This window comes from Nymphalis io, chromosome 4 (assembly GCF_905147045.1).
Source record: "Nymphalis io chromosome 4, ilAglIoxx1.1, whole genome shotgun sequence".
Lineage (NCBI taxonomy): Eukaryota > Metazoa > Arthropoda > Insecta > Lepidoptera > Nymphalidae > Nymphalis > Nymphalis io.
In genome coordinates, this window is record NC_065891.1 from 8083821 (window position 1) to 8111250 (window position 27430).

Genomic DNA, 27430 nt, shown 5'->3' on the forward strand with positions numbered 1-27430 from the left:
CTTATGATTTTCATAGCGGCTGAAGGCATTACGTTGGAATTTTTCGTTTTATTTTATGGTGGCGCGTACTGTCGCGAAGAAATATTGGCTCGGCGGAATAGCTCGTAAAGAAAACAGTTTCCTTTCCACGGAGCTACACTGCGCACCGCAACTACCAGTCCGTCTTATACTTACATTTATTATTAGTTAAGGTTTGTTTTTTCTACGATTTTGTACACTAACGAGAAAGATTAATAAGCTTATTTTTTAATAAAATGTTATTGTTATTATAACTTAGTAAAAATTATAATAATTGTGTACAATTTCTACCTTTTTTAAGTTTGAGGTAATTATATAAATAGTTAAGAATCTTAATGATGTACTAGACCGGTGTATATTTGTGTATGTATATATTTATATATATTTTACAATTAATACGCAAGCGTTTGACTGTTGTCTTGCCAAATCTTAAGCATCGACACGGTCTAGGATGTAGCATGCCTGCCCAGAAGGAACCCGTATACTCTGGATTTGAAGACACCAACGTTGTACCTATCAGGAAATATGAACTCAGGCAAAGCATTCTACAGTTTCGCAGCGCGAGTGATAAATATTTATTATCGTTTTGATAAATATATGTTATCGTTTTTGGAACGAAGTTCTATAACGCTGCTTACAGCAGAGTGAAATGGCAGAAATCGTCGCATAATGAAATAGCGTTAAGGAATTTATATAATTATTCTGAATCAAATTTAATTATTTTATGCAATAAGTAAAACTTAATTCCATTTGAATTCTGTTAGTAGCACCATCTTTAAACAGAATTAAAATAATGTTTACTTATATTAATTGTTAATTACGGTTCTGTGTAATTGTGAAAAAATAAACTTAGTGAGTTGTTTTTTTTATATATAACTTCAAATTCGCTATTTTATATTTAAATTTGAATAAATTGCTATTTTACTATCAAATTTTAAATGATTTTTATATATCTAAATTATTTCTTAACATTTTTGCATTAAAAATAATAAAAAATAAGATAAAATGTACAAATTAGAGAGAGTTGAACATAGGAGGATTGGATTGCGCTTTTTTTGTAACAAATATACAGTAATATCATGAAAAGAATATATATATATATTCTTATATATAAGTTTTTTATTTAAAAAACTTTACAAATCTGGCTTTCTCGTCTCGTTTCAATATGTTATTTTTAATATGAGTATTATTTATTGTGTGAATTTAAGAGTTCAAATGAATTCAATATAAAGATTTTTTTATTATAAATAAAAAAAAATGTTATTTAGTTCTTAGTAGTAGTTAGTAGGTAAATTCCCTATAGTTTATGTAGACTTCGTTGTGATTTTTACCACCATTTCCAAAGTTAATGATATCGCAATTTCGGCAGTTGTATAACATGTCACTTCAAATACGTTTTATAAAATCGTACATAAAATGCTGGAAAACAAAATTGATATTTGAGTAATTATTTACGATGCCCAGAAGATTAATATATTTTTATTTCATTTAACTTAGTAAGATTATTATCATATTAAAAAAGAGTTATTGTTTAACTAATACAAGCGTCATATTATTGTATTAAATAATAATTATGAGTGAATTGAATTACCCGACGTGGTATTCTTTTGAGTTCTTTCAGACCGCTTGTAACTTCTTGCTCCAAAAGCGGTTCAGGTGCCACATCTTTATATCTGTAAATCAATGGTTTTTCAAATTTTTTTTTTATAGAATAGAAAGGCGGACGAGCATATGGGCCACCTGATGGTAAGTGGTCACCAAACGCCCTTAGACATTGGCATGTTGGATGTCAACCATCGCTCACATAGCCAATGCGCCACCAACCTTGGGAACTAAGATTTTATGTCCCTTGTGCCTGTAATTACACTGGCTCACTCACCCTTCAAACCGGAACACAACAATATCAAGTACTGCTGTTTTGCGTTAGAATATCTGATGAGTGGGTGGTACCTACCCAGACGAGCTTGCACAAAGCACTACCACCAGTAAATTAAAGTAAACTGTGTCACGAATATTTCATATGACAACATGGTATAATATTAACACATGGTCATATTTATAACCATGAGAATACTTTTAAATTAAAAAGTAAAAAAAAATATTACTAAAATTATAAAGAGGTAAGTCCGTGGTTAGTTTTTTTGTCTCCATTCAGAGGTAGACGTGAAATATATATCTAGGCAGTGCAGTACAGTAGTGCAGACTGATATATAAACATCTATAACATGATACTTAAACGAAGTAAATAAAAACACTGAATACGTGCTGATAAATTTTAAGATATTTTATATATACAATGTCTTTCCTTGGTTTTGCATTACTTACTGCAATAAAGACAAAAATACAAATAAATATTGTTAAATATTTGTTCATTTTATTAGCCGTTATTTTACAATAAATGCGCCTTTAGCTTCAGTACTGTTAATGATACGGCGAACAATCTAAATTTAGTATATATTATATATTGAATCTGTATGAGGTCACAAAGATAACTTGATCTGTGAATAATGAGTATTAAGTGGCTTTGTTTTGTTGAGACTACTTGTTTTTGACGACTTCGCTTAAATCAGTTTAAAAGTAAAAAAAATAAAGTTTTAATAAAATTTCATCCATGAAATAAAATTACATTCTCAAAAACCTTCGTCTCCAAAGGAGGGTTCTTGCGCAGCTGTGGGATTTTACAGGTCGTTACAATAAATTAAGTTTGAATAAACAAACGTATAATTAAAAGTGTTCAATAAAATAATAGAAAATGGAACGAATTTTGTATAAAAGTCTTCATAAGATATAAAAAAAAAAATCGTAATAATGTCACAATTAAGTCAGTAAATATTTCTGCATTACATAATTTGCTTATCCAATTTTTAAATACACAGTCAAAGCTACAATAATATAAAAGAAATAGTGTAATAGGATCTCTATGCAAACATTATATAAAACTACAAAGTAAATACGGTAAGGATTTAACAACTTATATTAAATTTATTTAAAAGTTGAATGCAATTTATTTTTATTATTAATTACACGGATCTCTCCTCACGGAAAGATATTTAAAGCAACAGAGTCGAGAATGTATTTTTTTTAAATTCTATATAGATTTTCAATAATATAAATGAAGAAAGTGTTTTTTTTCAAGTACTATTTGTTGAATCAGTGACAAGGCATTAATAATTATGGTCGAATTGATAGCAATAAAGTCGGTTTGAGGAGCTTTATTCGTTTACGTAAACTTTGAGATTGACTCTAACAAGGCTTGGAGAGGCGGAGAGCGCGCTGGTGATTTCTACTCTTAAAATCCAATTTAAATGCATTCCTCTGTGCCACAGGAGGGCCCGCCGATACGCTCCAGGGGCCAATTAACTTATTCATCCTTAACATTTCATTGCTCAACTTCGGTACCAATCTTGGCTTACGTTTCTCGCTTGACCCATTTGTTTTAGCGAGATTTTATAGTGATTCAAATTTAAACTTTAATTTTTTAATTAAAAAATTATTTATAGGAAGTTTGATAAGAAAACATAGTAGCTTAGATTTGTTAATGTTACTGAAATGACTATATTAAATATCCACTCCCCATCCCTTATATCGTCCATACTCCATATTCCATTGTCTAGCAGTTTAACATTTACCAGCTGTTTCTTAATACTTTTGCCTATCTAGTTCATATCTATAAAGCGAGGTCCAAAAGTGTGCGGAATGGAGAAGAGTGTAGGTAGCCGTATCGTACTTGCTTACAATCATAATAATGGCGAACTCATTGTTAGTATATATGTTAAGTTTCACCCTTCATACTTCATGCGTTTACGAGTAATCGCCCAAAGAACAAGTAATTCCGAAAAAAACTGCAACTTTTGAGAAAACTGAATAACGTGCTGTCTTGATGTTTAAATCTGCTTCAGTTTCTTAAGCGTACAAGTACATTACTCGAAGGGACAACTTAGAACCAAACTTCAAGAATATCTCTGTTTCCTCGAAATAATAACCTATATAATTGTAAAATATAACAGAATTAGGATCCACCTAATACCTTCATTACTTACTTTCCGAAGAAAAAGTCATTTAAAATGCAATTTAAACATCCTAATAGAAACGTTCGCACTAAGAATTGTTGCAAACTGTAATGGGTTCAGGTGAAATTAACGCAGAAAAATAGGAAAAGTTAGAACGAGTTCCCCGCCAAGGTTTTTTGCCATCGCCAAGTAGGGCTGTGATTGTAAACTGCTGAATTTATAATAGCATTTTCGAACTCCACTTCATCTCGAACTTTAAACCGGCTGGTAATTTAACTTCAAAGATTTCATTGCAGCAATAAAAGCGTTTATGAATACTACGTTTATTTATCACTCAACACATGTATTTAATTTTAACCACAATTTGGTTATCTATGGTATGTAGAAGACTATCTATTATCTGAAACGTAAAAAGTAAAAGGACCCAACCTATAAACAAAATAAATAACCAGTTGTCACTAATTAAAACCAGAGTGACTGCTTCTTAAGAGAGAAGGTGTTGAGCTTATTTCATCACGCTATTCTTGAATGGGTTGTGGTGTGTATACACACATGGGGCAGAACATGATCCGATACATGCAAGCTTCACCGTGCATAAAGGAAATACAGAAATTAAACAAAATTAATCATTACTCGCCCAGATTTCAAAAAGTGATGTAGTAATGTTTTGAAAATCGCCTTTCTACCTTCAACACATGTTACTTTGTTTAGTTTTTTTTGCATGTATGATGTACATTTTTCCTACATTTAAATAAATAAGTGGCAATTTAACATTTACTTAAATTGAAAGTAACATATTTAGTATAAACATTCCAATTAATATTTGCACTAAAAGCGTTTTATAAAATCTCATGTATATATATATACATTATAATTAAATAAATTGATCCGTACCCCTTCTTCTATATAATTATTTTGTATTCAATAAAAAACGTTCCTTTGAAAACATTCTTCGGACCCTATTTATTTGGAGAGATGCGATGACTCAAGCAGATTCGCGATATCTCGCCGCCGTCTGTGGATTACTTTGCAAGTCTTTTATAGGAGAGAATACCAGTATCATCACTACTTAGGGATATTAAAATCCCTTCTATTCGTGTAAGGAGCTTGTTTTCTTAACGGCGAAGCATTTATCGAATAATCTCGATAAAGCGGGACTTGAGTGCGTAGGATATTTATATAATTTTGACATGTTTAATCTAAAAATAATATAAACAAATAACAAATTATTTATTTATTTAAAAATAGAGTACATAAAAGTAATAGTAAAAAAAAATTGTGCATAGGCGGTCTCGTTACTTGTAGCGATTTCTTTTAGACGACATCCGGTGAAAGAAGTTTAGTAAGTGTTTTTCATAATGTAATGAGTATTGTTATTGTTATCTCCCTTATAAAATAGACGTTTGTTTTGAGCAACTATTATTTATCTACTATGGCCTTCCTCCCAATATTAATCTGGATAGGTTATCAGTTCTTATTTCAAGTCAGTTCAAATCCTCGTCTCGTTCTAGATAGAAGCTTAGAAGGATAAAATGAATAAGTCGATAATAATTCTTATCGCTTTGCTAGCATTAGTAATTTTCGTTCAAGGAAAGTCTTGTCCTTTAAGGTAAGATACTTTGCAAATAAATCAGTACCAATACCGAAAAAAATGGCCTATGAGTGATGATATTCATACTATCTTAAACCTTTATCCAATTTAATAATAATAACATATAAAATATAGTGTAAGATTAATAAATTGTATATTAATTTATAATGACCTAAAGTCTGTAAATTCGAATTTAGAAGTAATAGAAATATTCATTTGAAGAGATAAAAATAATGTCATAAATAGCTTATATACATTTCGTTTCAAGTGCATTTGCATTTATTTATTTATCTTAGTATTAAAGTTCATTTACTATTCCAGGAAAAATTGCCATAACTCTGACAAAAGTGATAGCGACGAGGTAAGTACTTAATAAAGTGAATATGATGTTTAAATTAAGTGACATATTTTAAATTTAAATAAGATGTATAATAAATCGTAACTCTCATGAACTATGCCACTGATCCCATTATATTTTTGTTGCGTATATTTTTTATCTGTGGTTTTATATATATTTTAGACATGTGAAATTGATAAATTATAAATCTTAAATGATCCAAACTATATTATATCTATGGATGTTGATGTTTCGATCTTGATTCCAAAAAAATATTGTCATCTCCTCCTAGCATGAGTTAAATAATTAATAGATTGAGGAGTAGGAATATTTGCAGTCTTAAGAAAAATATTCGTCAAATAAGTGTCAAAAATATATTATTATTGTTTTTTTGCGCTATTGATTGTTTTTTTCTTCTTTTTCTGGTGTGTCTACGTTAGATAAATACTTTTCCATTATTTTTAAATAAGAATTAATGCTTCATAAAATATCATAAAAGTTGTTATAACAATTCCATTATTGTTGCCAGATTTAAGTAGATAAATAAATTGTAATGTGACATCACAAAACTTCTTTTTCGCAACATTTGTATTTGACATGATTAATTTAATATATATATATATATATATGTATATATATATATATTATTTATAAAATGCTAGTTTTTATTATGGACTTTATTTTTGCTTATTTTTATCTCGGACTTAATTAGTTAGTGCCTAGTTGTACAATTAATATTAATTGTCTCTTTTTATTGCGTCGCAAAAGTGTTTTAGTAAATGTAGATATAAGAAATTTAGCATTTTACCTTTTTTCCTATTCTATATTATATTTTCGTTCTGGTTAATTTCTTCGTCATTGTAAAGTCAGTAGTAGTCCTTCTCATTTAAAAAAAAAACAGTTTAATTTATGACAAATTAAATATCTATAAGTCGTTTAAAGCATTCGTAATAATGAAAGATTTTAATTACTTAATTAAAATAAAAGAAATTGAAAATCTAAGTCACTAGATACATTTTTATGCAACCTCATATTTTTATACCCCAGTTCTTCATATGAATATTAATAATCCTTAAAATAAAATATAAATCTCCTTAGGGATAGTAATATCTCGTATTTAAATGTAATCAAACTCGAACGAACGAGGTCGTGGCCGCTCGTTATTAATATATATGTCAGTATGTTGCAAGGAAAATCACTTTTAATTTAGCTTCTATGTCATCGGTAAATAATTAAAATCTAATTTATCGGTTTCAGAGCGATTCTAGAGACACGAAAGAATGTCATGATTCATCTTCATCGTCGTCATCATCGTCTTCATCCTCAGAGGAAGACAATGATTGTGATGGAGTAAGATGCTTGTTTAGATTATTAAATTTGGATTTGCCCTTAAGTCGATTTTAAAATCAGATAAATGTTGGTCAACTAAAGTTGAAGCTCGTGATTCAACTAAACTCAGTGAAATATTTCGATCCGGTACTACCGGATCAAAATGTTTACTTAACCCGGAGATGAACCGGCAATAAACACTATTAAGTTTCTTACGGATAAAAAAATACTCTGATTTTTCTGATTCTCACTGATTGACGTTTCCCATATTAAATTACACATGTTAATTATATAACAACAAAATATGACCCTGCATGAAAATCAAGTAATATTAACCCAAGTTTCTAAACAGTTTAAAGTAATCGAGTTCTTTAATTTGAAAAATCATGTATGTATTGGTGTATTTATAATGTATAATATTGGTGTATTTATAACAAACGATAAATATATTATTTAAAAATAATAATGATATCACACAATGTAATCAGGACCGAAAAAAGAAACAGGACAGTTCATCTTCCTCATCGTCATCATCAGAAGAAGATAAAGAAGAAAAAGAATGTAATGGTTCAAAAAAAAAATCTAGTCACCATGTAAGTTTATACTAAGTGTTCAATTATATTAAATTAGTTTCAATCCGACGCTTCGTCTGCGTGTGAAGGGAGACCTCTCTCTTAGTTACCTTATGATATTTATTGTACCACTGACAACGTGTATCCACAATTCATGACGATTGAATTATTTGTTAAGTAGTGAAAGCAAACAAATAAACAAACTCACTTTCGCATTTATAATGTTAGTTAAGATATAAATTATATATCCTTGTTCTCCCAGGATTTACACAAACACTACGAATCGTTTGCAAAACAGCTTTAAAATCGGCTAGAATAAAGATATTTAAGCTGGTTAGCTTTTCTTTTTTTTTTTCTCGCTGGAAAAACACATTTATGTGTTTCCCCCACATGAAGTGGGGGGGTATGTGGGACTCGCCGGCGCTGAAGGCGCCGGAATACCCACTCAAAAACCAGCGGTACCCACTCCATCTTGTCGGGGGACGTCACGGGATCGCTTGCGCATACTACCGTGCCGTCCCGGCGGTTGGCCCGCTTCTGCGGGCCTCCAAATCCTAGGGGGTACTCGGGGTACAGAGACCCCCTGGCCCCGGCGACACTCACGGCGGGAGGAGAAAATGCGCATAGCGCCGGCGTCTTCTCCCCGGTCTTCTTCGGCGAAGCGGGTCAGCGGAGGCACTCTCCTCGCGCTCCCGCTCCGCGGCCTCCTTCTGCGACATGACATTTTCGCAGAAGGAGCTCCATCTTCCGTCCAGGGTCAGGCCCAGATACTTCATGTGGGCCTGCACCTTAATCACCGTCCCCTAGACGGTGATAAACGCCCCTCGAGGGGGGCCTCGACGTGGACCGTGGAATAAGAGGGCCTCCGTTTTTGAGATGGAGACCCTCAAGCCCAACATTCCTATGCGGTCCACTGTGAGCGATGTACCGACTTCGGCCAGGCGAGCCGCCTCCTGATAATTCCGCCCTGTCACCGTGATGAGAGTGTCGTCCGCATAGCACAACACCCCCATTCTGGGAAGGACGGATGTCCGAAGGAGCCAGTCGAAGTCAACGTTCCACAAAATTGGGCCGAGAACTGACCCCTGTGGAACGCCACAGCCTACCCGACGCCGGACAAGATACCCCTCGCCCCCCACCCAGAGGACTACCCGGTCCTGGAGGTATGCCCCCAACAGCCTCCTGAGATAGGAAGGCACCCCATGGTATCGGAGTGCCTCCCCAATAGTCTCGAAAGGAAGACTATTGAAGGCGTTCGCACCATCTATCGATACTGCCAGAACTACGTTCCCTCGGGCCACCACATCCGTGGTCAGGGTTATCAGGGCGTCCAGGGCGTCGATAGTTGATCGACCCGCCCTGAACCCGTACTGAGCCTCTGACAGACCCGGCCCACCTCGTCGAGGTGCTGAATAAGACGGGCAGCGAGAATTTTTTCGAAGAATTTGCCCGTCTCGTTCAGCAGCACAATCGGCCTGTATGCCGAGGAAGAATCTGGCGGTCGACCTTGCTTTGGCAACACGACCAACCTCTTTCCAAGGCTTCGGAAACTGCCCACTGCACACACATTGATCGAGCAGCTCCCGAAGCCTTACGCCTAGGTATTCCAGAGCGTCACATAGAATACGCCCTGGAATCCCGTCAGGGCCCGGCGCAGTGTTTTTGGCCCTCAAGCGGTCGAAGGCCACCTCCATCTCCCGCTCCGTGATCAGTGGTGGAGCCACTGTGTCGTCAATCATGGAGCGAGGGACTATCTGTGGAGGGACATGCTCACCTGGATGGAGGAAGAGTTCCCCGACCAGGCGCAGGAGGAGATCCGATGACATTGTCTCTGTCACGGGGGCACCTTGCGTGCGGAATTTTCCACGCACACCGCGGAACGGACGCCCCCAGGGGTCCCGGTTCAGGCCCGCCTGTAGTTCTTCTCTAGCGTTCTCCTTGGCCTGACTTATCGCCAGCTGTAGGTCTTTTTTCAGCTGACGATAAGCGGCCAATAGCTGTCCCTCCAAGTCCGCATCAAAACCGTTGCGCCTCCTACAAAGGACGTAAGCCCTGCCGGCGCGGAGCTCTATGCCGGAACCTAGGCATGGCAGCTTCGCAGACCTCTTTGAGGGCACTGCGCATGTGGCCCGCTAGCTCTTCTGCACTGGCGCCCTCCCACCTTTCTGTGGAACCCCACCGCTGTACGATGGCAGCCTCCCTGGCCAGCTCACGATCTAGCTGGCTAAGAGACCACCTCGGAAGCGTGGTTGACACCCTAGAGGGTTCCACCGACCTGCGAGAGGTAGAGATCTCAAACCGGATGTACCTGTGGTCCGACAGAGTCTCCACCTCCTCCTCTACTCTCCAATTCAACACTCTGCGTGCTACAACATGGGTGGCGAAAGAGAGATCCACCACGGACCCCCCCTGTTGCCGCACGCACGTGTAAACCTGCCCCCTGTTGAGTAGGGACAGGCTGGAGACTAGTGCCCACACCTGAATGGCCCTTCCTCGCGGATTCGTGGCAGGGTTGCCCCAGGCACGTGATTTGGCATTGAAGTCGCCCAAGACCAGTATCGGCCTCGGTGACTGCCTAGTCACCGCTCTGATCGAGCCGAGATAAATCTCGAACTCTGCCAGGCCGCGGTTGGGAGAGAAGTACGTACCCACAATAACGAATTCTCTCCACCCTGCCACTACGTAACCCGAGCCCCTCTCAATGAGTGAGAGAGAACTCGTTTCACTCCGGGTAGTAACCACCACGGTGCCGTCCAAGTCTCCTAACCAGTTAGGTAGGGGAGGGACATAATATGGCTCGCAGGCCACAGCCAGGTCGATCTGTCACTCCGCCATAGACTGCAGCAGCAGGTCCTGCGCCAGGTTTGGCCACCGGCGGAGCCTTCGCCACTGTTGATGGTACTGTGGCGGACGCTGCGGCCGAGGGGGAAGCCTTTTTCTTCTTTCTCCCCTTTTTAAGCACGGTGGACCATGATGTCTCCTGGGCCTCCCGTGGTTGGGATTCCAACGTGGTCGGGATGGCTGATGGGCACGTAGTCGGTGCCAGCGGGACTGACTCGACTGCAGGCACCCGTTTCGGCGCCTGTGCGGGTTTCGGTGGTGGGGTCGGATGGACCACTTGCGCGTATGTAGGTGCAGTTTTCTGCACTACAGCCTGTTTCTTGTCCGCGGCCAGAGGGGGAGTGAGCACTTTCGCTGGAAGGAGACGGTCCTGAATTCCTTCCGTTTGAGCTTTAATCATAAAGCCCACCGACGACATTATAGAGGCCTTAAATTCCTCCAAAGCCTGTGTGTCCCGCATAGTGCTGGTGGACGCCTCATTTGCCACTGCCACCGTGGTCCGCATTTCCGCAAACTCACGGCGGTGGGCTTTTAACTCAGCCTTGAGGCTGTCCACCTCCTTGCGCAGGCGGCCATTATCAGCGCGAAGCCTGCACGTCTCTTCCGTCTCGGTTCTTGATGCCAGAGCATCTACGATGGACTGGAGCGAAGATGCAGATTCTTTGAGCTTCTTGATGAAGCCACCCTTCAGGTTGCTGAATTTCTGGGCAATCTCCAGAATAAGTGCTGCATTGCGACCAGCCTCCGCACGCAGCTCCTCTGCACCCAATTTTAGGGGATCCTCCCTACGGACCTCCGAGGAAGAGGAAAACTGTTACGTTTCGCCACCGATCTGATTTCGGTCTCCGTATCCGAACCGGAATCAAAGAGCGCGAGGCCCACAAGTGGGCGTTTACGCCCAGCATTTGCGTCGGACGACGACAACTCCGTGTCGACGTCCATCAGAACAAAAAAAAAAAACAACGAACAATCGAACGAAACAAAAGAAAACAAAAATACCCTATATAAATTTAAAAAATGAAAATAATTGAACAACAAAAACAAATCAACAAACAACAGTGAAAACCAACATAACCAATCTCAAGACGAAACAACAATCCATTTGTACAGCCGAGTTCAGAATATGTCACAACAGAAACAACAAAAACCCTTAAAGAAAGCCAAAGTAGTCGTAAAAACATCCACAACGCATAGAGCTGGTTAGCTTAGTATTACAACCATCCTGTACACCGGAACACTCTTAACAGAGATATTTGTGTAACAGTCTGTAAAAGTCCATCTGGTAGGAAAAGGAAAGTCATACTAGTGCACTCATGCATGTTTTATAAAAAAAACATATATAAATAATGACATGTTAATAAAAAATTTAAATAACCTGTCACGAACCCATTGGCAATAATATTCTATAAAATCTTATTTCGAAAGTATATTAATTTTATTCATTAACAATGTGAAGTAAAAAGTAATACCATTGTTATGGTTTTAAAATAATCAATCGGTCAGTTATTTCGAGAAGATTAGCCGCCAACCATTTGAACGAATGAAATCGTTGGAGAGAAATACACATTCCGTAGAGGATAATTACAATGAAATCGAAGAATCGTGAAATGTAGTTTTAAAAATATCGTATCGCTGTTCTAATTTGAAAGCTAAATATTTGTCCATTGAATACTTAAAACTAGTTTAATTATTGATAAGATAAAAAGACTATTAGTTAATAAAACAGAAATAATAATTAAGATTAGATTTTAATGAAGCTGTATAGAAATATAACTATATCATGTTTTTTGTACCATTTTGTAATTCGACACAACTTTTATTTAATTTATTGGTTACAGAGCAATTGTAAAGAAAGTAAGAAATGCAATGACTCATCTTCATCATCATCTTCATCTTCATCATCGGAGGATGAAGACAATGATTGTAATGGAGTAAGACCATTATTAAAGCAAACTTGGTTTCAAAACATGAATAGCGAAATTATAAAAAATAACATAATGGTAGCCATTAATAAAAAAAATTGATAATGAAATCTAATTATTATTATTTCTGTCAGGCTCGAAAAAAGAAACACGACAGTTCATCTTCTTCCTCGTCATCATCATCATCTTCAGATGAAGATGAAAAAGATAAAGAACGTAATGGTTCAAGAAAAAAGTCAAGTCATCGCGTAAGTATTCGTTGTGTAATTGAAATATCAATTACTTGCTGTTTTTTGTTGTTTTGATTTATTGGTGTAGGTGATTGTAAAATAATTGTGCAGCACGAGAAAAAAGAAAGTTACTAGAAATACAATAGCTACATCATCTATATATTAGGTCCTTACTTTTGGAATTTTTCGTTTTGTACGGGAGGTATATAAAGTCAATTTTTTTTTGTAAAATATATTTAATTAATCAAAGTATGCACAGTTGTTATCTATGCACTTTTGCCATCTCATAGGTTGTTCATTGATCCCTTTACTAAAAAAACCATGGGGGCGAGAATCAATAAACTCTTTGAAGGCGGTTTGGACTGCCGCATCGGAGTTGAATTTTTTTCCTTGTAAGAAGTTGTCCAAATTCCGGAAAAAATAGTAATCTGTTGGAGCAAGGTCCGGGGAGTACGGTGGATGTCGCAATTAACATTCCAATTGTAGCTCATGTAACTTAGTGGTTGTTTGTTGTGCAGTGTGTGGTCTTGCGTTGTCGTGAAGCAGCAGTGGCCTAGAGCGATTGAACAATCTCGGTTGTTTAGCAGCTAGTTCTTCCTTCATGGTTTGCAGTTGCTGACAATAGATATCTGCCGTAATCGTTTGGCCAGAATTTAGAAAGCTGTAGTGAACGACACCGGCTCTAGTCCACCAAACACTCACAAGTAACTTTTTCTGAGTCAATTTTCATTTAGGGCAGGATTTGGCTGGGTCTTCAGGGTTTTGCCATTGCGACGAGCGTAGTAATCACAAGTAATGATTCGATTTAAAATATTTCATTATTGTGTCGGTTGAACAAAGTAACACACCAGTCGACGCGTGTTTGCAAGTTCGATTCACTCAATTCATGAGGTACCCGTACTCCGGCCGTCCACGGGGTTGGTTCTGAAGGTCGAAATTTGCAGAACGAAAACGTTGAAACCAAAAACGTACCGCGCTTTCTTTTGCGACACCAGCGCCGTACACATCATGATTCCTTCGAGCTGTTTCTGCAGCACTGGTGCCACGTAGAACTCGTACTCGTAAATATACCGATATTTCATGTTTTTTCATTGTGCGATAATAAGCGACGCCAAAGAAAAAATAAATGAGGAAAAAACAAATGAATGACTGTTTTCAGAACTCAAATGTACCAGCTAAATGAATTCATAAATTTGAATTTGGAATTCCAAGAGGAGATATTTCAGATCAAAGTGGTCAGTACGACAAAACGCTAATTTCATATGTAAGGACCTAATATATATGGGAGATAAAATATAAATGAATGTTGGTTGGTTTGAAGTTAAAGATTTAGTTTATTTTTAATTAGTGTGTTCGATGATATCGTTGATTTATAAACAAGAGCATAAAATTCAATTTGTTTAATTTACAGCACAAAAAGGCAAACCATTTAAAGACTAAAAATTGAAACTGCAAAATTAGTCTTGATAAGAAGATTGAAGATTTTTTTTATCATATTTAATAACCACTGATTATGTTATTTCATTATATTTCAAAGAATATTGTAGTTTATATGTAGCGCGTAAGGACTTTAGCGTTATAATAAATGTCAAATAAACTTTACAAGACACATATCGTATTTTATTATATAAAGGGTGCATAAACATGCAACTAACTTTTAAGCTAAAATTTAACTATGAAATGCTTTGCCTGAGTCCGTATTTTCTGATAGGTACAATGTTTACAGAGTAAACAGGTTTCTTATAGGCAAGCGTGCTGCATCTTAGACCGTGTCGATGCTTAACATCAGGCAAGTCAACGGTCAAACGCTGGTCTATTAATTGTAAAAAAAAATGCAAGGGGACAAAATCTATACAGATTTTTCAAAATTTTTCTTTTAACAAATGTTAAGGACTTTTTGGGATTATGCCCTCTTTTGATGTAAATATCAAGCGTATATGAAGATATATACGCTTGATATATCTTGCCAAAATAAGGTGCTGTTTTATGCACTGAGTACAACATTTTAAGAGATTGTGAGTTTGTGAGGTATTGGAATATTAATCCTATATACATATGATTACAAAAACATTGTAAATATTTGTATATTACTTACAGCACAGGCATAAGAACGAATATCAATCATAAGGTATTAAAATAAAGAATAAAATAACAAAACTCATTATACAACAATATCAATGTTCCAATAATTATATTTCCTGATAAACACAATATCTTTTATTTGATGAAATATACAAATTTGTGTTTCTCTAAGTAAGTATTCTTCTAGCTTAATTGCTATGGACAATCATTTTCTTTAGCTCAGATAATTATCACAAGAACTAGTATCTCTCATATTCATGATCATGTACTGTTGTTATGCAAACGGCAAAACGCTTTACCGATTTAAAATAAAAATATTTTTCGAGTCGGCGTCACTTTTTATATTTACTATTTGTAACTGTTATACTTTTGAGAAAATTTAATTAATGGCATAATCAATTTTGGTATTTCATTTAATGATACCAAAATAGCATTATCCACAAGTAGATACGCTAATAAAAAGCCAATGTTTTGTTAGCATTCGACGTTGTTGTAACATGACCCTCAACGATATCGCGATTTTGTTTTGTTTAGTTCAGATTTAAAAACTATTTAAGTAATATTTTATTTGTTCTAAATTAACATTACGCTAAATAAACGATTTTGTTTTTCTGGTATATTTTCTTGTTACGGAATAGACTGTTTGGTTTATTTTACATACATAATTTTAATTACATTATAATTTCACATGAGTCGATTGATTCAAACTACTATATAATTTTAATCAAATATCTTATTAGAATTCTGGTTAACAATATCATCACGTTACTAAGGGAGGGGCATTTTAATTACAAAATACCTTTCATGCTTGTATTGCGTTTCCCGAATTTTTCATACAGAGATAACATTAACGTCAAAGGATGTTTCGAATTTTACCATAATCGTAATATTATATCGAAATTTGTTTTACGTAACTATCCGAAATCGATATATTAATAGGTCAGATACTTACATAGCGATACTTTAATAAAAACTGGTTTTAAAATATCAAATTGGTCAGTTATTTCGAGAAAATTAGCCGCCTTCCTCCCGAACGAATGAAATCGCTGAAGCGAGCCTGTATTGCGGGCTTTACTAACGAGAATTTTACAATGATGAACAGAGAGCACTCTGTAGTCATAATAAAAAGAGGTGTGTCGGTTATTATAAACCTATATAGCCCGGACTGTAGACAAGTTTTTATTTAATTTACTTTTAAGGAAAAAATATCAATTTTAAAGAGCATTTGAGTCATTATTAAATATGTGGTTTTACTCAAAATCCATTTAATAAATCGAATATTTTAAATAATTCAAAAAATTTATAACTACCTAAAGCTACGAGTAAAATATTATAACAATCCTGTAATTTTTGCAATTATTAATTTTAGTTCAAGTTTATTTTATTATTTATAATCAGTAAAAATTGCGGATGTAACTCTGGGTACAGATATTAAGTAACAAATATTTTGATAACATAACAAGCCCATTAGCTGGAAGTTGAGGTTGATAAGCGTTTGGTAGATATCCATTGAAATCTATTATTATAAAATGGCGCGTCCGCTTACGCAAATAGTTGTGTTCCATGTTATACTACAATTGTTGCTTCAAGTGGACGCGTCACATTATTCGGTTCAAGATTTTAAGAGTTTGTTCGCAAATCCAGTAAAAGATTTTATAAAACTGTTTACACAAACAGATCCACGTAGTTTGAGTGACAATAAGATTGAAGGTAATCAGAAGAACGTTACAAAGGATAAAACGAGTCATAAAATGATAGAGGTGCCACCTAATACTGAAGTTACATGCAAGGATGGAACCGTAATGGACATAAATGGAGTGTGTAGAACACCGTGGTGATCGAATGTTATAGACAAATATTGTTATCAAATTGACGCAGTTAAATTAATACATTTCATTGAGATGGACGTAAAAATCGTGCTCGTCACAGTATTTATTGTGTGTGTGATCGGAGGTGGAGACACAGGTGTTGTTTTTAATTTTCATGACAAACTTCGCTTGGCCACTACTACTCAGAAAAATGTTCAGTCTAGTCAAGTCATCAGAGTTCCCGACCTCGAATGTCCTGATGGATATCGAAAGGATCAATTGGGAAATTGCAGGCAAAGATTATAGAGGTACTTATTACTATTAGCTTTGGTTGTTAAGTATTTCGAGTGTCAATGTACGAAGTTACAAAATACATCAATATCGATTTCACATTTTTTGTATTATCTTTGAAGTTTTTTGCTTATAGAAAATTTCTATATCAATAAAAAAAGCTAATATTAATTTTAATTCATATTATGTCAATAGTTTTTATATGATCATACATGAATCATCATAATATTCTAAGAAATTTTAATACATCATAAGTTTTATGAATTTAAACTGTAGTCCTTATTGTTTTTACAGATAATAAATGACGAATAATTAACGGAATTCAACGATGAAGTAACTCAGAAAACATAATTATGATAGACAATACGATACATATAATCTGATACTAAATGATATAATAAGATATTAATTAATTTATGATAATATCAAATACTTGAGTTTATTACATTTACTTGTAAATAAGCCTGAGTATTTTTTATCATAAAATAGACAATGTTTAAATAAAAATAAATATTGGATAATGTTTATTTTTGTACTTTAAAATGTTAGTAACTTAATTGTGGGTACACTTGTAGAATCTATTAAATAAAATACATAATCTGATGTAAAAAAGGGCTTACGCAAAGTGTAAATGAAATATTATTATTATATATAATATTATTATTACTTATACTTCAATAAGCTGTAAATGTATTTGTTAATAAAAAATTTTTTATTAAAATTATTTGTTTAATTTCTCAAGAATATTCTAATTTTATTAATAAATTATATAAATTGCTTTTGCCTATATTACTGCTTGATACCTGTTTCTATTAATGCAGACATGAATTAGTTCTTTTTTTAAGTAAATAAGAAATACAGTATTTTGTATTACCTAACCAATGTATGTTATACATACTCAAATTGATTAATTTTACTAATTAGATTTAGTTTTTGTATAATAATCGTATAACAGCTGTTTGTTTTGTAACTAGGTCTAAAAGGAAGTAATGTAATATAAGCGTCACGGTTTTTTTATTTCGTGAAATGATCAAGACTAGCTGTAATGCAAATTTAGTATTTGTAATCATATCTTCACAATAATTGTGAATTTAAATGTATGTGTATAAAGCCGATATTTACGGCCGATAATTAATTAAATTGTAATATTTGGCTAAAGCAAATACGAGTATTGCTCATGTTTCCGTTGGATAAGATAAGTTAATTCACCTTGAGTTTAGTATTTTAAATACCGCTTAAGTCGAAAATCATGAAGTAGCCGATCTTATATGTCATTATGATGTAACTTTTGCTATTTTGTTTGAAAAAAAAACATGAATACTTTTGAATATTCCTTTAAAGTAGTGACGCCGATACTGTTGTATAATATATATGTATCTAAGCTGAACTGTCACTGAACTCAAATAGTGCTATCTCCTTCTGATGTTTTGGTTTAAAAGGGATAGAATGTATTGATGAGAGTAATTAATTTTTTTAAATATTTACATAGTAAGGAGGTAGATTTAGACAAGTAAACAAGAGACCCGTTGTTCAGAAGTTACCCATAATGGTATCATACATTTTACATTAGAAAAACGGGTATACACAAACAAACAGCAACAAACATGTATTCTTACCCGGGCTAATTTTATTGGAAGCCGCGATAGTTTATAGTAAATCTAATGAAATTTAAAGCCTTCAAAATTTTTTGAAAAGAATATTTATCTTATAATATCACGGACTAAATTTAGTTATTATACACATACTAACTTAAAAGAATATATAAAATAAGAAGGTTGACTGGCAAATGGATTACCTGATGCTTAGTTGTCTCGATCGATGTAAGAAATATTCACCGTCATTTACATTTCCCTTGCACCACCAACCTCGGGAAATTATAACGTTTTTGTGGCTCTAATTACACTGGGTCAGTTACTTTTAAAACCAGAACATAGCAAGACTAAATTATGCTGTTAGCGGTAGAATAAGTGTTGAGTGGTTGGAATTACCACGAGGTCAAACATAACCTATCGAAATTTCGCTCAGGTTACTATATAATTTTATTTTAGCTTACAATATCGCTTGATTTATTTTAAAATAAAAGTAAATAAAATCATTATCCACTTATTTTTTCGTTAGCAAACTGCTACTTTATCGTTCTCCACATCTCTAACTCGTCATGACGTGTAGCAGTGTAATGTTCTTTTTATTTCATCTCGTCAATACGTATTTACGCTTTTCCCCACATGTGGGTAAGAGTATTTGGGACTCGCCGGTGCCTAGAACGCCTAGTGCACCGGTCTATCCTCTAAAAGACCAGCGGTACCCTCTCCGTCTCTTCGGGGGGCGTAACAGGATCGCTAACATTACTGAACTGAGAACACCACCACATACGAGTAAACCACACTACATAACATTTTACCATACTACATAGAATTAAATAATAGCTTTAATGGTTAAGATATCTTTTTTAAGCTTAAATACAAATTTTGATTGTGCTCATTTAATAATTATAAAAGTATAAAAACAAAAATAGCGTACTTATCGTTTTATAGAATATCATTATTATTAACTATTTTGTTTGCTATTCATAAATATATTTAACAGATTTATATTTGAAATTGTGAAAAAATGATCGTGGGTTCAAACCCGGGCAAGCACCACTGAATTTTCATGTGCTTAATTTGTGATTATAATTCATCTCGTGCTTGACGGTGAAGGAAAACATCGTGAGGAAACCTGCATGTGTCTAATTTCACTGAAATTCTGCCACATGTGTATTCGACCAACCCGCATTGGAGCAGCGTGGTGGAATAAGCTCCAAACCTTCTCCTCAAAAAGAGGTGCGGAGGCCTTTAGCCCAGCAGTGGGACATTCACAGGCTGTTACGGTTACGTTACGGTTACGGCAAATAAATGAATTTATTAGCTTCTTAAAATATTCTTTGAAATTCTGATGTTTGTTTTTAGAGAACTGCAAACGGGGTAAAATGCGTAATTTTTTTCTTTTGTTCAATTACAGCTGAATGACATGTGTCAATCATTTGACAGGTTGCCTTGCCTGCAAGCCCAATGTTGCCTTATTTTTTTAGTCTCGTAATATATATTTAAATATATATATTTAAAGAAAAAAACACATTTTTTTAAAATTAGTTTTCGTTATTATAATATATAATTAATATAAATAAATATAATTATTGAATTGAACATAATGTGAGTATGGTTAAACATAGAATCACGACAATTGTAAGAAAATAATAAAACAGACCTAATAATGTAGCCGTGTACCCAATGGGATATACCATCGAAAATATTATATAGAAAACCTCTGAATTTTAAACTCAATGTTTTCTTACTTAACTCAATGTTCTCATTGTTTGTGTTATGTCTCAAAAGCTTGCGTGGTGTTTTTTGAAAAACACTGTAATAGCTATCTACCTAGAATAAAAAATTCTCACCGCTTATCGTATTTCTAACTTTTAAAAATGGCGATTTTCCATACAAACTTTCATATTAAGTTTCATCCTCTTATATGATGAATTTTTTAACTGGCTTGATCTTATTTAGATAAGAGAAGAAATGACGAATTTTCATACCGAATATCATTCTCCGCTTCAACTCTTTAGGAGGTGAATTTTGAAAAATCCTTTCTTAGTGGTCACCTACATTCCAAAAGGAATTTCAGTTCAAATTTCCATCCTTCATCATTATTATTAGGTCTAAACCTAAAGGTGAATATAACAATATTTTTAAATAGCTATTTTAGATGGACATGTCAACGTTAAGTTTTAACCATATAATTGTGATGACAATAATTTGTCCAAATGCTTAAAAACTTGCTTCATTTTAAACTCATGTCCAGTCTTATAACTACATAATATTAATACTGTATTTAATAAAATTACTTAATACATCTATTTGTTAAAACTCTTCATTTATTTTCTGATATATTATTTCGTATGTTTGTATTAAAAAATGGCTGCTCACCTCGCCTTTGATGGCAATTTTTATGTTTAACACTGGAATCAGAAAACACAGGTACTCCATTTATAAAAATGAAATTTCTGTTATCTGTTCCTTGGCCAATTCTAGTGTATAAATGTGAATCTTGATCATTATTAAAACCGTGATTATTATTTTGTCGCATATAAGAGTTCTGGGAATACCAATTTTGTTGGTAATTAGTTTGTTGTGTATTTGTTTGTCTTCTACTATAAGGAGACAATACTGTGTGAGGATAACTTAATCCATCCGCATTCTCTTGTATATTAACTTCGTTTCGATTTCCAAATCCGTTGCCAATATTGTTAATAGTGGTTCCTCTTCTAGTGTTTTTAGTATTGTCATATACATCTATGATGTTTTGTTTACCATGTCCATTTCCAATATTTACAATACTTACTCCGTCTGCGTAGTCAAATTGTTTATTATTTGTTGTTGCTCCTCTAGGGTTTTGAGTATTAAATTTTCTGGCATCAAAGTTATCGAATTGTCGAGGATCATGATTTCCAACTTTATTGCCAATATTTTTATTACGTGTTACTCTTTTAGTGATATCTGTATTATATATATCCGGGTTAAAGCTGTCAGATCTCTGTGGAGGATTGTTGCTAAATTTGTTACCTACATTTGACTCAAATTCAGGTTTAGGATAACGGAGAGCGGAATTGACTGGCGGAAAGTTGCTATTTATACCATTCTTTCTATTATTAGGTCTGTTACCAATATCTGTGTTATGAAAGTAACCATTTGAATTACTGTTTCGTTTTTTATCCACTTCTTTGATATTATGTTCACCTTGTGTATTTTTTATATTTTGGTCACTTACTCCGCTTGGGTCAGCGATGTGACTTTGTCTTTTTATTCGCACGACGAAAGTGGGCTGAAAATGAAAATATCGGTCAAATAAAAAAAAGAAATAGTAATATTAAAAAAAGGCGAAAATAAATAATTTCACGAATAACAAAAATGTATTTTTTTTTGTATTATTTAAGACGGACTGGCAATTAGGCCATCTGACTGTAAGTAGTCACCACTGTCTGTGGACATTACAGTTGTTAAGTGTAAGAATAAATTATGGCAAGGTATAGTATATAAGAAAATACTCTTTATTTTCTACAATTGACTAAGAGCCACTATCCTGCATTTAAAGTATACACAGGTAAAAGAGAGAAAAATTCTTTAAAAATTTAATTTTGGTATTAAATGACAAATAAATCTGTAAGTGTAAGTAAATATTTATTTTTAATACTTCTAACAAATTTCATCCGAAAAGTAAGTTAAAAGATTAGTTAAATCCAATTATAATCATAAATTGAGCATTATTTTTGTAAGAAATATTTATTTATAAATGAAATATTTGTTTATAGCTTATAGACAAATATTACTGTCGGAATATTATTAATAAATTGATGACTCACTGAAGTATTGCCACTAAATGGTTTATGAGAGTTGGTTTCGGCGTATCTGCAAATAAAGGAGTTTCTTTTAAAAACATGTTCTAAAATTCTTGTTCTTTATATGCACATATTTTAGTAATTACAGATTAAATACATCAAAAATGATTTTTCACATCTGCCGGTCGTAAAAATATCGAAATTGATGGTTATAAAATGGTTTGTGCTTCACTTACACGAAAGGGAGTAGAGAGCTTCGGCGAAGAGGGGGCGTTCTAGCATACGAGGCTAACTTACTTGTGTGTCGTTTGCCGTCACGGCTTACGAGTTGCCCTTACTCCCAAGGCGTGTCAAAGAAATTAAATAAATGATATAACAAATTTGATTGAACAATTAGTTGAGGTATTATTTTGTGGTGCATAATAAGTTTGAGGGTAGAACAACTGATGATTGGGTAGTACCCACACAGAAAAGCCATCTCTGAGTCTGTCAAATTGAAGTTGTTTTTTTTTAATAATTTTGGGACTAAGTACTTCATTATTATTTATGGATAAAGTTTAATATATTAGTTATCACACCCGTTGTTACAAATGTAAAAAAGAGAATGTAAAATAAAACTATGAACTTATGTGTAATATATATATTGTACTATACAAACTTATGCCTTCATTAATAAATTCGCATTGTATAAGTGCGATTTATTTTAAAATTGTAATGATGTTTTTGCTTGTCAGTATATTTTAGTTACGTACACAATTTAAGTAGGTCACGGTATTGCTTGAGAAGCATTGTAACTTTTTGCGTTGACATTCAATGCAATTATTATATTGTTTACAATATCACATTTACTGCCTCGTTAGTCTAGTGGTCCTGGGTTCAAATCTCAGGTCGGGCCAATAAAATGTTATTGAGATTTTCAGCCGAAAATTCTCAGTAGCAGCCCGGAGTCTGGAAGTTGGAGTGTACTCCTGTGCCTCCGAAAGCAGGTAAAGCCATTGGTCCTGCGCCTGAACTCTTTTCGGTCGTGTTGGATTGTCGTCCCATCGGGTTATGTAAGTTACTAAAGAGAGAGTGCACCTGTGTTTGCGCACATACTTGTGCATTATAATATGTCCTGCGCAGTTGGCTAATCTCTCTTGAGATTGGCCGCCGTGACTGAAATACGAATGGACGATAACCTTTCTTTGAATATAATTTATTTAATTTGAATATAGACTTTTTAAAGCTATTTATCCTGAAATAGTAGTCATTTTAAGACTTTTGCTTATATTCAGAGCTATGTATGTATCTTCCTCCTAAACTAAAGCAGAGTCATGTTACTTCATATTTTGTAATAAGTAAATACATTATAATACACGTCTACTGTTGATAAAACATCATATTAATATGAAACAAGCTGCTAAGAATTATTTGACGAAAACATCAATAACTTTTATTGTAAGAGTGATTGGAGCCAGAGGTTGCTAAGCTTAATTATGAAACCTGAACAATGCTGCCTGATTTGTAAGTCGTTGGAGGATCGAACCAACGTTTATTGTCATCCCCATTCTCGACACAAGCTTCGCACTTAATTGGTTATAGAAAAGAGGAATAGTAATAAGTCCTTGTAGAAAATGTCAGTATCCGTCACTCAACACAGTTGATTGCCTCATTTATAAAGGCCAATATTAATTTCGCAAACTTGATTTCGCAGACTAGTACAATTTGTTTGACTGTATAATTGAACATGAATATATTTAAAGATTTTAGGATAACTTCGTAATCGAGAGTAAAGTATATAAATAAGACATATTTAATCTGATTACCATTTTTATTTATGTTACGTAAATAGTTATAATTCTTACTGTTTCAAAAAGAAACTGCGTGCGAACAAGTAAACTTTATTTTGGTTGTTTTTTTTCATTTTTAAGTATATTGCAATCACTTTAATTTTTATTAACCTAATAGTCAGTCTAGATATTACATAAATAAATATCAAAGCTGAGTTATATGGATACAATAATTATTTATTAATTAAAACACATACCTTGGAGCTCCATAGGTTTGAGTCTTCGCTTGATATAAGGTTAAATTAAACACAAAAATGAAAACAAAAGTAATCATATGCATAATTATAAGTTTTCTTTAAATTGACTCAACTTGTATCGTCTACACTGTTTTAAACACTGACACTATTTACTATAAAATAATTTATTTTTTAACATAATATATGTATAATATCACTATAATAACTTACAGGTCAAATGATAAAGGAAAACTTAGCCTTAAAGACGATAACCTTTCTTTGAATATAATTTATTTAATTTGAATATAGACTTTTTAAAGCTATTTATCCTGAAATAGTAGTCATTTTAAGACTTTTGTTTATATTTATATGTAGACTAATGTGTCCATCATATTTAATTTCATCCAAATGGTAAGTATCATAATGTCGTTTTATTTTAATTTACGGACATATAAGTGATTTTTGTTATCTTTGGCATGTGTTATGGCAATTGTTTCGCCGTGAAGTTTTAATAGTTTTGTAGTACTGGTAAATGTAAGTAATGTATGTGTGTATTTAAAACCTAGAATTCATCAAATTTGTGCTTAGAGAAAAAAAAACTACTAAAATAATAATATTGTACAGTATTATTAACTACCATACAGAGAGAAGGTCATGACACGCCACGTTATGGGCACTAAAATCGTTTGTTCCTTGTGAAATTACGTGTGGCAAAACATCCTTATTGATGACAAGCGATTAGAAATACATATACACGACTATTATAAATAATTCGCTTGGAATTTCATTGTTACATAGTCAACTCTTTGCGTTTGCTAAAGCGTTGCTTCTATTTTTCAGTCGTAACTGGTAAGGCTGATATAAGTACACATGTGGCCTCGTGGATTGTGTACTATTCTAACAGTTGTTGACTAACGCCATATCTGGATTATTGTTATTTTTATATCCATAAGTTGGTTTCCGTAACGATCTTGCATATCTCTATTATTGTGAGTCTCTTTGTTATAATCTGGCTTTTCATAAGGAGAACCAGCACGATGCATAGATCAAGGTATTCTATTTTCGAGACCTTCATATCAAGGATATTCTTCATAAAAACTACCATAGTCAACATGACTCACATGAGTATCGCGTTTACAGCGAGTGCGTAAATGGTAAGTGCCAGTTGGATGACATATACAGTATTTGACATATTTCTTGCGTTATATATATATTTATAGAGTGGAGTAATATTTGCATCTGGTTTTGTAGATTTTTCTTCCTAGATATGATTTGGTGCAATTTTTGGATTTAAGCTTGTCTTTCTTATTAAAAAAAAGCCGAGATGGCCCAGTGGTAAGAACGCGTGAATCTTAACCAATGATCGTGGGTTCAAACCCGGGCAAGCACCACTGAATTTTCATGTGCTTAATTTGTGATTATAATTCATCTCGTGCTTTACAGTGAAGGAAAACATCGTGAGGAAACCTGCATGTGTCTAATTTCACTGAAATTCTGCCACATGTGAATTCTACCAACCCGCATTGGAGCAGCGTGGTGGAATAAGCTCCAAACCTTCTCATCAAAAAGTGGAGAGGAGGCCTTTAGCCCAGCAGTGGGACATTCACAGGCTGTTACGGTTACGGTTCTTATTAAACATCTTATATTTCCATGGCAGTCGTTACTTTTTATTAAATTAGCTCCATTTTCAATATACACAAAGTTCCGATTCTTAGATTTTCTATCTGAAACAGAGAAATTCCATGACTTTATCTAAAATTTTTTACTACATATTTAATAAAATTGTTGTCAGAGCTGTCCTATTATTAACGAGTCATTTACACTGTAGAAATACAGGGAAAACCCAATTGACGAGTGATATTTTAAGCATAAAGTGTTATAGAACAAAGATTGGTTGCTATTTTTGTATATCTATGTTGGATATGCGGTACACATATAAAATCTTGGAAATCTTAGAAAGGGATTAGTTAAATTATGCTGTTATTTTTTATCAAATGTCAAATCAATGATGATGACTTTTTCACTTATTTATAAGTAATACAAAATAAACTACATAACCAAAATTAGATAATTCAATTACGTATCCACTTTTAGTAATCTCACTTTATTTGCTTATAGTAAAATGAAACAAATTACTCGTTTAATAAAAATAAACGTAAATAAAAAAATGCACAAAATGACTTTGACTAACTGAGCTGATATCTGATAATGAAAGGCTTTCCATCTTTTATAATATTATCTGAGATAACACAGCCATAAAAAAATGCACATAAAATTATGAAATTACATGTGCGTGATCTTTGTAATTAATCATTAATGGCTAAAATTAATACACTTTTATTAAGTGTTATATAATCTACCTGCATTCACATTGCTGACTCATTTTATGAACATAAGATATTACGATGTTAAGTGTTCTTTTGTGATAATAAGCAGTGTATTGACATTACACTTGGTCAGGCTAGTCCATCGAAGATCAATAATTATTACTTTTAAGTTATCTACAAATATGAAATACAAAATGATTTACGTTTTGAGAATATAAGCATGTAATATAGAATTTGTTTATTATCGCATTACGTTGTTAAAATGTATTTGTTTTACGATTATATCGATTGTCTCATCGAACAAGAAGTAACAGTTTGTTTATCTAAAATAACAACTGTTACATCTAAAATCACTACTTCGTTTTTCAACGAACTTGCTTTGTATTTACTTCGCTTTTATAAAATCTTAGAAAAGTAAACATCCTACTTTTGCTTATGATTTTATTTCTCAATTTTGTGATTTCAGAAAACAAAAACACACTTGTATTTTATCTTATTGTAATTTTGTTCATGTGTTTCATTTCTTCAATATTTTAAAAGAAAATTTAAACTACAGTTATTCGACGCACACAGATACATTTTGGGATATCAAGGGGATTGTAAGCTTTTTTTCACAATATTACCGATATTTGGTTTTTTATGGACTTAAAAAAAATCTATGAAGTCTTATAGCATAAAAATGTGATTATATTC

At 33.7% G+C, this 27430-nt stretch overlaps 2 protein-coding genes across 4 annotated transcripts; one reads left to right on the forward strand and one right to left on the reverse strand.

Moving 5' to 3' along the window:
- Positions 1-1380: 1380 nt before the first annotated feature.
- LOC126768202 (GATA zinc finger domain-containing protein 14-like) lies at positions 1381-24569 on the reverse strand. 2 transcript variants are annotated; one of them, XM_050486167.1, is made up of 5 exons: positions 24432-24569; positions 22430-22475; positions 20997-21891; positions 1610-1691; positions 1381-1437 (listed from the first exon to the last, which is right to left on the reverse strand). In XM_050486167.1, the coding sequence occupies exons 1-4, from the start codon at positions 24512-24514 to the stop codon at positions 1636-1638; spliced, it is 1080 nt and encodes a 359-aa protein (XP_050342124.1). In that variant the 5' UTR covers positions 24515-24569; the 3' UTR covers positions 1381-1437; positions 1610-1635. The 2 variants fall into 2 exon arrangements, with proteins under 2 accessions (XP_050342124.1, XP_050342125.1); XM_050486168.1 differs by lacking the exons at positions 1381-1437; positions 1610-1691 and adding an exon at positions 20159-20734.
- Positions 5512-14549, forward strand: LOC126768221 (uncharacterized). 2 transcript variants are annotated; one of them, XM_050486193.1, is made up of 7 exons: positions 5512-5637; positions 5941-5980; positions 7214-7306; positions 7774-7878; positions 12537-12629; positions 12755-12868; positions 14262-14549. In XM_050486193.1, exons 1-7 carry the CDS (start codon positions 5561-5563, stop codon positions 14295-14297), a joined length of 558 nt encoding a protein of 185 aa, XP_050342150.1. In that variant the 5' UTR covers positions 5512-5560; the 3' UTR covers positions 14298-14549. The 2 variants fall into 2 exon arrangements, with proteins under 2 accessions (XP_050342150.1, XP_050342151.1); XM_050486194.1 differs by lacking the exon at positions 12537-12629.
- Positions 24570-27430: the final 2861 nt, after the last annotated feature.

What these genes read in the sequence shown, in the direction of transcription:
- LOC126768221 (XM_050486193.1), top strand. Translation starts at nt 5,561, where the DNA reads ATGAATAAGTCGATAATAATTCTTATCGCTTTGCTAGCATTAGTAATT. An exon ending in AAAAAAAATCTAGTCACCAT is followed by an intron (nt 7,879 to 12,536) that starts GTAAGTTTATAC and finishes TATTGGTTACAG; the next exon opens with AGCAATTGTAAAGAAAGTAA. An exon ending in GAAAAAAGTCAAGTCATCGC is followed by an intron (nt 12,869 to 14,261) that starts GTAAGTATTCGT and finishes TTTAATTTACAG; the next exon opens with CACAAAAAGGCAAACCATTT.
- LOC126768202 (XM_050486167.1), bottom strand. Translation starts at nt 24,514, where the DNA reads ATGCATATGATTACTTTTGTTTTCATTTTTGTGTTTAATTTAACCTTA. An exon ending in CAAACCTATGGAGCTCCAAG is followed by an intron (nt 22,476 to 24,431) that starts GTATGTGTTTTA and finishes CTTTATTTGCAG; the next exon opens with ATACGCCGAAACCAACTCTC. An exon ending in AAATTGCCATCAAAGGCGAG is followed by an intron (nt 1,692 to 20,996) that starts GTGAGCAGCCAT and finishes ATTGATTTACAG; the next exon opens with ATATAAAGATGTGGCACCTG.